Source organism: Belonocnema kinseyi, chromosome 10 (assembly GCF_010883055.1).
Source record: "Belonocnema kinseyi isolate 2016_QV_RU_SX_M_011 chromosome 10, B_treatae_v1, whole genome shotgun sequence".
Classification (NCBI taxonomy): domain Eukaryota; kingdom Metazoa; phylum Arthropoda; class Insecta; order Hymenoptera; family Cynipidae; genus Belonocnema; species Belonocnema kinseyi.
In genome coordinates, this window is record NC_046666.1 from 12,900,482 (window position 1) to 12,911,260 (window position 10,779).

The following is a 10,779-nucleotide window of genomic DNA, read 5'->3' on the forward strand; positions in this document are numbered from 1 at the left end:
TAATAATAAAAGATGTAAAAAAATATATTTCAACAATCAATTCCAACGGCATCAGCCGGTAACGTTGTACACGAAAATACGAATCCTCTAGAGCCTCGTCTAGTGGCCGCCAGGTTTCGTATTTTCATGTGCAACGTTACCGGCTGATGCCGATGGAATTGATAGTTGAAATATATTTTATTTACATCTTTTATTATTAAAATTTGTACTTAAACGTAGTTTTCTTTCGGCTCTTGCATTTCTCAAAGTTTGAGACCGATATTTTATGCATAAAAAAAGTTCGAACGTTCAAAAAATGTTGTGGTTCAGAAAAAAGATGAAATAATTTTCAGTGAAGTTCCTACCAAAATGCAGTATCTAAACGTACTTTATTGTACTCTAATACATTTCCCAAAGTTTCAGCTCGATATTTTATTTACAAAAAAAGTTCTGAGGTTCAAAAAAACATTTAGTGAACTGAAAAAGTGAGGTCGGTAATATAGGTATTTAGCTGTGCCACATGCCCTTAAGCAGAAATTAAAATTTTTTTTATAAAAATGCAACTGTTTGCTTAGAAATTAACATATTATAATATTTTCTTGAAAACTTAACTATTTCGTCGAAAATTTACTTTTTGTTTCAAATTTTTATTTTGGTGATAAAAAATTAAATTAAATATTTTCCGAATGAACGTTCGACTTACAAGAAACTGTTTTTTATTACAAATGCATATGTTTTAGTACAAAATTGATCTTTTTTGGGATAAAATGCAACTATTTGGTAGAGAATTTAACTATTTTGTGAAAAATTAATCCTTTTTGGTTGAAAAAATTCGTTTTTTTTTTAAATTGAAAATTCAATTTTTTTCGTAGAAACTTATTTTTTTGTTACAAAAATTGAATTTTTGATGTTACTAAGATAACTGGAATCGTTTTTGGATGAAAACTCACCGTTTTTTTAATGAAAAATTGTTCTGCTTTTAGATAAATTTCACATTTTTTGATCAAAATGCAACTATTTGCTAGAGAATTCAACAATTTTGTTAAAAATTCACCTTTTTTTGTTAAAAATTCGTCTTTTTGGATTGAAAATTCAATTTTTTGGTAGAAAATTATTTCTTGTTAAAAAATCGTGAAAACTCGACTAAAATCTTTTTCAACAGAAAATTCAAATCTTTTTTTGAAAATTTATCTTTTTCATTTAAAAATTCATCTGTTATAGAAGAAATTTCATTTTTTGTACAAAAGCGCAACTTTTTAGTTAAAAATTGTTCTTTTTTGCTTGATAATTCAACTAATTTGTTTAAAACATTTGGTTGAATCGCTTTCTTAATAAATCACTTTTTTGTAAAAGATTTATATTTTAGGTTGAAAAGTTATCTCGTTGGTTAAAAGTTTAATTATTTTTGTTGAAAATTAATCTTTTTTAATTGAAACTTAAACTTTTTGGGTCAAATGTAAACTAGATTATGAAATTTTTTTTATTGAAGGCTTTTTATGTCTGGTTGTAAATGTAACTGTTTAGTGGAAAATACTCCTTCTTTTTAATTTAGAATTCATTATTTAACAAAAAATGTAACTTTTTCATTTTTTTAATATTGATATTTATTAGTTAAAAATTCGCGTTTTTTTGTTGTTGGGAAAATGATTTTTTAGTTTGAAATTTCCCTTTTTCTGCGTAAAAATGCATTAGTTTCGTGGAAAATTAATTTGTTGTGGAAAAGTCATATTTTTTGTTTGAAAATTTTATTTTTATGAAGAAAATTTCTCTTGTGGTTTGAAAGTTCAATAATTTAAATAAACTTTGTAGAAAATTTACTTTTTGTTTGGAAATTATATTTTGGTGATAAAAGATGAACTGAAATATTTTCTGGATGAAAGTTCCACTTATAAAAAAAATTTTGTTTTCTATTACAAATTCATCTGTTTTAGTACAAAATTGATCTTTTTTTGTATAAAAATGCAACTATTTGGTCGAGAATTAAACTATTTTGTTAAAAATTCATCCTTTTTGGTTGAAAAAATTCGTCTTTTTGGATTCAAAATTCAATTTTTTTCATAGAAGCTTGTTTTTTTGTTACAAAAATTAAAATTTTGATGTTACTTAGTTAACTGAAATCTTTTTTGGATGAAAACTCAACTTTTTTTTTTTTATTCTTCTGCTTTAAGATAAATTTCATATTTTTGGATAAAAATGCTACTATTTTCTAGAGAATTCAACAATTTTGTTAAAAATTCATCCTTTTTGGTTAAAAATTTGTCTTTTTGTATTCGATTTCGCTTCGTGAAAAATTAATTTTTTGTTGAACAGTCATATTTTTTCTTTGAAAATTGAATTTTTGTAAAGAAAATTTGTCTTCTGCTTTGAAGGTTCAATAACTTAGATAAACTTTTATTTATTTTTTGAGTTGAAAATCAATTCTCTCAAATGAAAATTTAACTACTCGATTTTTAGATACAACTTTGTCTTTTTTAGTTTTAAAATTCCACTGCTTAGCTAAAAGAATTTTTTGAAAACCGAAAAAAAATAAACTAAAAAATAATCAAATTTGGACTTGCATCACATCCATTGTTCAAACTATTTAGATAAAAATTCGGCTTATGATTAATTTTCTGGATTGAGAATTTAACTATTTGTTTTTAAAAATAAGTACTTTGTTGAAAATGCGTCTTTTCCGTTAGAAAATCCATCTTCTTGGTTAAAAAATGAACCATCTGGTTGAAATTTTATGTATTTTGTTGAGAATTCATATTTTTTCGTAGAAAATTAATCTGCTCGATTGAAAATGAACTTTTTTGTTGTTGAAATGTTAACTATTATATTTTCGAAAGAAACATAATTTTAAAAAATATTGTATTTTTCGTTTAGAATGTCCATTTTTTTGGTTCAAAATTCAACTATTTGGAAGAAAGTTGAACAGCTTTATTAAAATTACATTTTTTTGTTTGAAGAATCATTTTAGTTGAAAATTTAATTGGATGGTTGAATCTGAAATTGTTTTCTGAAAAATTCATATTATTGGGTAAAAAATTGAACTGCTTGGTAGAAAATTAGTTGTTTTTTTTTTTAATTGAATTTCTGTAAAATCTTTGAGACATCCTTTGGAATTATATAAAGCTTTTGTAAAATCTTTAAAATCTTTGAAATCATTTTTATTCGTTTAAAATCGTTAAAATCTCCTATATTTGTTTTAAAAATTTTGAAATCATTTAAAATCGTTAAAATGTTTCGAAATCTTTGAAATCTGAAAATTATAATTATGAAATAAGAATTATTTGAAATGTTTGTGAAATATTTTAAAATCTTTTGTATGTTTTTTTTTTAATTAATTTAAAACCGTTTAAAATTATTCAAATATTTTGAAATCCTTACGAATTCTTTGAAATATTTATGAAATCTTTTTAAAGTCTTTTCTATTCGTTTGAAATCACTGGAATATTTGAAATATTTGTGAAATCTTTCTGAAACCTTTTGAATTTGTTAAAAATCTTTGGAGTATTGTAAATATTTGTAAAGTCTTTCTGGCATTTCTTAAATTCAATTGAAATCACAGGAATATTTAGAATCTTTATGATGTCTTATGAAATCCTGCAAAAATTATAATGATTGAAATAATAATTATTTGAAATCTGTGAAATCTTATGAAATTTTTTTTTTTTTTAATTCATTTAAACCCGTTTAAAATCATTCAAATGTTTTGAAACCCTTATGAATTCTTTGAAATATTTGTGAAATATTTTTAAAGTTTGGAATCGTTTGGAATCACGGGAATATTTGAAATATTTGTGAAATCTTTCTGAAATCTTTTGAATGCGTTTAAAATTTTTGGAATATTTGAAATCTTTGTAACTTAAAACCTTTGAAACCTTTTAATTCCTTGAAAGCTTTGAAAGCTAAGAAAATATCGTGAAATTTTTTGAAATCTTTACAATATTTTTGAAATATTTCTTTATATTTGTTCGTGAAATCTTCTCTGTTCGTTTGAAATCATTAATATGTTTTGGAATCTTTTAAACTTTGAAATTTTTTAAAATCTTTATGAATTCTTTGAAATATTTGTGAAATTTGTAGATATTCTTGTATTCTTTTGAAATACTTATGAAGTCTTTTCAATATTGGTGAAATGTTTCTGATTCTTTTTAATTCATTTGAAATCACTGGAATATTTAAAATCTTAATGCTATCTTTTGAAATCATGCAAAAATTATAATTATTGAAATAAAATTATTTAAAATTTGTGAAATTTGTTGTATTTTTTTCAATTTATTGTTTAAAATCACTGGAATATTTGAAATCTATTGTACCTTGAAACCTTTGAAACCTTGAACAACCTTTTAAGTCCTTGAAAGCTTTGAAATCTAAGAAACTTTCGTGAAAATTTTTGAAAACTTTGCAATATTTTTGAAATATTTCTTTAATCTCTGTTCGTTTGAAATCATTAATATGTTTTGAAATCTTTAAACATTTTGAAATCCTTATGAATTATTTGAAATATTTATGAAATCTTTTGTAATCTTTGGAATATTTGAAATATTTGTGAAGTCTTTCTAAAATCTTTTACGTTCATTTGAAATCACTGGAATATTTAAAATCTTTGTGATTTCTTATGAAATCCTCTAAAAAATTATAATTATTGGATTAATAATTATTTGAAATCTTTTGTATTTTTAAACAAATTTTTTTTAAATCGCTTAAAATCTTTGAAATGTGGTGTAGTTTATGAAATTCTTGTTGAAATCTTGAAAATTCTTGTAATTTTTTCAAATCCTCAAGAATTCTTTGAAATATTTGTAAAATCTTTTGAAATCTGAAATATTATGAAATCTTTGAATCTGGTGTACATGTTTGTATGCCCCTTACTGAAATGTTTGATATTCTTCAAATCTTTTGAAATCCTTAACAATTCTATGAAATGTTTTGTATTCTTTTAAAATCATTGAAATATTTAAAATCTTTGTGAAATATTTTGAAAACTTTGCAATATTTTTGAAATATTTCTTTAATCTCTGTTCGTTTGAAATCATTAATATGTTTTGAAATCTTTAAACATTTTGAAATCCTTATGAATTATTTGAAATATTTATGAAATCTTTTGTAATCTTTGGAATATTTGAAATATTTGTAGAGTCTTTCTAAAATCTTTTACATTCATTTGAAATCACTGGAATATTTAAAATCTTTGTGATTTCTTATGAAATCCTCTAAAAAATTATAATTATTGGATTAATAATTATTTGAAATCTTTCTGAAATCTTTTGTATTTTTAAACAAATTTTTTTAAATCGCTTAAAATCTTTGAAATGTGGTGTAGTTTATGAAATTCTTGTTGAAATCTTGAAAATTCTTGTAATCTTTTCAAATCCTCAAGAATTCTTTGAAATATTTGTAAAATCTTTTGAAATCTGAAATATTATGAAATCTTTGAATCTGGTGCACATGTTTGTATGCCCCTTACTGAAATGTTTGATATTCTTCAAATCTTTTGTATTCTTTTAAAATCATTGAAATATTTAAAATCTTTGTGAAATATTTTGAAAACTTTGCAATATTTTTGAAATATTTCTTTAATCTCTGTTCGTTTGAAATCATTAGTATGTTTTGAAATCTTTAAATATTTTGAAATCCTTATGAATTATTTGAATTATTTGAAATATTTATGAAATCTTTTGTAATCTTTGGAATATTTGAAATATTTGTGGAGTCTTTCTAAAATCTTTTACATTCATTTGAAATCACTGGAATATTTAAAATCTTTGCGATTTCTTATGAAATCCTCTGAAAAATTATAATTATTGGATTAATAATTATTTGAAATCTTTCTGAAATCTTTTGTATTTTTAAACAAATTTTTTTTAAATCGCTTAAAATCTTTGAAATGTGGTGTAGTTTATGAAATTCTTGTTGAAATCTTGAAAATTCTTGTAATCTTTTCAAATCCTCAAGAATTCTTTGAAATATTTGTAAAATCTTTTGAAATCCTTAAAAATTCTATGAAATCTTTTGTATTCTTTTAAAATCATTGAAATATTTAAAATCTTTGTGAAATATTTTGAAAACTTTGCAATATTTTTGAAATATTTCTTTAATCTTTGTTCGTTAATCTTTTCTGTTGGTTTGAAATCCTTAATATTTTTTGAAATCTTTAAAACTTTGAAATTCTTTCAATCTTTTGAAATGCTTATGAATTATTTGAAATATTTCTGAAATCTTTTGTAATCGTTTGAAATCTTTGGAATATTTAAAATGTTTGTAAAGGCTTTCTGAAATCTCTTACATTCATTTAAAATTTCTTATCAAATCCTCTAAAAAATAATAATTATTTAAAACCTTTCTGAACTTTTTTCTATTTTTAAACAAATTTTTTTCTAATAGTTTGAAATCTTTGAAATTTGGTGTACTTTATGAAATTCTTATTGAAATCTCTGAAATTCTTGTAATCTTTTTGAATCCGAAAAATTCCATGAAGTCTTTGTGAAATCTTTTGAAATTCTTAAAAAAAAAAAAAAAATTTGTTTTTAATCATTTAAAATCCTGGAAATGATTTTAAATGACTTAATTAACATATCAATAGGTTACGAAGCATCAAAATGTGTTAATAATGGCGGGCCTGCATTTTTTTTTCTTTTCACCTTGATTGGAATCCCGGCGTCAATTAAAGCTAGAGTGGCAGCATTTACGGCAACGCAAAATTCGCTGCCGTCTACTTGTAATATTTCCACGAAAATGTCGATCTGAGAACGAGCGATGAGGTCTAACTGAATAATTGCTTCCATAGCATGCCGAAGCTGAAGAGCTCTTTCCTGAGACTTTCGATCCCCTCTTGGTCGTTTTTTTCGTTCACCAGCCCCGAAACTGAATACTGCTGTACTATATTGGCAATTAATTATTCCTTTCGTTGTTTTTGTTGTACTTCTCGCTGCACTGCCGCGCGGCTGTAAAAGTCAAAATTTGTAGACAACTTTATGTCAGAGCTGCATCTGCAGAAATTTAATTCAATGAAGATTGTTGCAACAGGGTGGCGATTCGGCGGAAGATTTCAATTTCCCGATCAAATTTTTTAATTTTTCTCATCAACTAAAAATATACATATTCATATTTAATTAATTTTTAAACAAATATCTCAATTTTGGCACTAAAAATATCAATTTTTGACCAAAAATGCAACAGCTTATCTTTTAGCTGAAAAAATTAATTAAAACAAAAAAAAAAAAAAAACAACGGCTTTTCAAGGGAATAGTTTAATTTTCAACAGAAGTGATGAATTTTCAACTAAAATGATGAAGTTTCAAATGGACTGGTTAAATTTTAAACCAAAAAGATGATTTTTCAACTAAACAAATTAGTCTTAGTTCATTAGTTCATTTTTCAACAAAAAAAAAGAATTAATTTGTACTAAAAATATAAATTGTTAACCAAAACTTAATAATTAAATTCTAAGCTTAAAAAATGAATGCTATTTCAACCAGATGAATTTTCAAATAAAAATTTGTAATATTCAATTGGAATAAGTTACATTTAAAATTTAAAATAATTAATTTCCACAAAAAAACTAAATTTAAAAAAAAATAAACATTGTCAAACAAAGTGATGAGTTTTCAACTAAATAATGGAATTTTAAATCAGAAAAGTAAATTTTCAACTAAAATGATAAATCTGCAATTAGAATAGTTGAATTCTTGACCAATTGGATCAATTTTCAACCAAGAAGATTAATTTCTACCAAATAATATGAATTTTTAACTAAAAAATATCATTTTTTTACAAAAATTTGAATAATGAAATATTTAGTCAAGAAATGAATGTTCAACGAAAGAGATGATTTTTTAACTAAAATTATAGAATATTTAACTGAAACAATAGTTACATTTCCAGTTTGAATGAATAATAATTTTTAAACAAAAAAGGAAGAAACTTTAAAGAAAATAGTTAAATTTTCGGCAAAAAATTCCCTTTCATCGAAAGAAAAAAGAATTTTTTAATAAAATAGCTCATATTTCAACCAATTGCCAATTTTATTTCAAACCTCAAAGATTAATTTTCAACTAAAATGATAAATATTTACCTGTAAGACTTGAATTTTTAACTGAAAAGAAGAATTTTTAGGGCAGTAGTTGAACTTTCAATTAAAAGACAAATTTTCAAACAAAAATGGACATTAAAATTTTCAATTTAAGGAATTAATTTTCACCCAAACTGATGAAATTCCAACTAAAATTATAGATCTTCAACTGGAATAGTTGAATTTTATACAAAAAACAAAAAGATGAATTTTTAAACACCAAAATTAATTTTCTGTAAAAAGGCAATTTTTTCACAAAGCACATACAGTTTTAAACAACTACAGGGTGGCCATTTTAATCCACAAAGTAAATTTCCGGTTTTTTCCCGATTCGCAAACATTTTTCACGGTCAATGAAATTTAAAAAATGGAACTCTAAAGTTATAAAATTTTCCACTTGAGGTAATAAAAACTGATCTTTCAATAAAAGCACTCAAAGTAGAACTGTTAAATTTTGAAGTTTTTAAATTGAAATTTAAAATTTTTTAATTAAAAAATTTTGTATTCAAATGCTCAATAATTTACGCATCTAAAATTAAAGGTACTAACATTTTTCAATAAAAAAAAATATAAATCCGCGTTATCATTTTCAATGCTCTAAATCAAAAAAATCAAATTAATAAACTCTACAATTTTCAACATTATATAATTTTAAGGAATTTTAAGCTAGAAACATCAAACATTGAAAAATTGAAAAAATTTTAACTGAAAACTTCTTAAATTAGAAATTCAATTATTTTATTTTTAAATAGTTTAATCATCCTTGGAAAGCTTCAAAATTTTATTTCAAAATGTTGAGAAATCTAGAAGTTGTTTTAAATTTGTTTTAAATTAAAAAATGTTTTGGAAAATTTTTCAGAACTTCTAAATATGTGTCAAAATTAATTGAATTTTTTCTACAATTTTCAGAAAATCCGGAAAATTTGAGACAATTTATTTACAATTTGGATGTATAAATAACAATTGAACATTTATTATTTGTAGGCGAAATTTGAGTAATTTTCAGAGATATGTAGAAGTTGTGAAAAGATTAAAACTTGATGTAAAACTTAAAATGATAGCCTAATATAAAACAAAATGTAGATTTTCGCAGATTTTAAATAAAAAAATTAGATTCTTTAAACAAAATTTTCAAAAAAGATTCTAGAAGATTTTAAGAAAACTTTCTAAAGTTTGCATGATAATTTGTCATCTTTTTAAAACTCCTAACTATCTCTTAAAATTACTCAAATTTTTTTTACGAATGTTCATTTGTAAATTAAACATAAAAATTTTTTAATTTTATTTACAAATTAGGCATTATTTTTCAAATACAATAATTAAAATTGTAACGTTCAAACTTTCAAGGCTCTTCGAAATTTTAACGATTCCAGGTTTTCTATGTCAAACAATTCAGTTAAAGATTCTTTACTTTTAAATATTTGGTTTCAATTTAATTGTCTTAAATCAAAATTCAAATTTTGTTAAATATTCAATACTTAATCTTTTTTTTTTAATTTTTTATTCACTTTTTATTACTTAAAGTACAGATAAATTAAAAAAAAACTGATTTATTTGTTGAATAAAAATATTTTTAATCCAAAATGTTCAACAACAAAGGCTTTTATTTTTTATATGTTCAAGTCTTTAAGAAAGAATTTAAAAATTCTTTAAATTAAAAATGTAAGCTTAGAAATAAGAATATTAAATGGAAAATTTTTTAAGTAAAAGAAATTTGAATTACGCATTGTAAGCTAAATAATAGCATATTTGAAAAACATAACAATTGCACTAATTATTTAAAAACTGTTAAAATCGAACGTGGACAGATTTTTCTTCTACAAATTTGTCAAATTCCTGGTAAAAAAAAATTCACTGTCATTTCTCGGTTTTTCCCGGTCTCGATAAATTCCTGGTCATTTCCCGGTCCAGCGGCCACCCTGAACTAGTTTAATTTCTAAATATAAATATAAATTTTCAAACTAATAGTTGAATATTCATCCTAAAAAAGATACATTTTCAACTAAAAATATAATGGTTTTCTATTATAATTCAGCAATATTTCTTCTTTGAAATACTACTTCCACTCTGAAAACTACTTAAAGTACTTATCTAGAATTTGGAAAAGGGAACTTTCTAATTGTGACAAATTCTGGCTTGGAACAGGAATTTTTTTAAATTCCTTTCTTCTAAATCCAAATAATAGTTCTTTATAAAAATTATCGTTCCATGTAAAAAAATTCCCTGCTACCAGTGAAATTATATTTCTTTACGGAAACTCCCTGTCCAAAAATAAAAATGAGAATTGTTTTCTAAAATTTCTTTTTCCAAGTCAGGGTAAATGAATAGTAAGCGAATAAAACGTGATTAAGGGCATGTGACACAGCTAAATCCCTATATTACCGACCACAGTTTTTCAGTACACTGAATTTTTTTTTGAACCTAAGAACTTTTTTGTAAATAAAATATCGAGCTGAAACTTTGGGAAATGTATTAGAGTACAATAAAGTACGTTTAGGTACTGCATTTTGGTAGGAACTTCACTGAAAATTATTTCATCTTTTTTCTGAACCTCAACATTTTTTGAACGTTCGAACTTTTTTTATACATAAAATATCGGCCTGAAACTTTGAGAAATACAAGAGCCGAAAGAAAACTACGTTAAAGTACAAAGGTTAATAATAAAAGATGTAAAAAAATATATTTCAGCAATCAATTCCAACGGCATCAGTCGGTAACGTTGTACACGAAAATACGAACTC

The 10,779-nt window shown here is 23.5% G+C and overlaps 1 protein-coding gene across 1 annotated transcript in view; it reads right to left on the reverse strand.

Annotated features, from left to right (window-relative positions):
• Positions 1-10,779, reverse strand: part of LOC117181031 (exosome complex component RRP41-like) — a 22,741-nt gene that overhangs the window by 6,197 nt on the left and 5,765 nt on the right. The window contains exon 2 of the mRNA XM_033373599.1: positions 6,609-6,911. Within this exon, the coding sequence (XP_033229490.1) occupies positions 6,609-6,911 (303 nt within the window). The remainder of the gene's footprint in view (positions 1-6,608; positions 6,912-10,779) is intronic.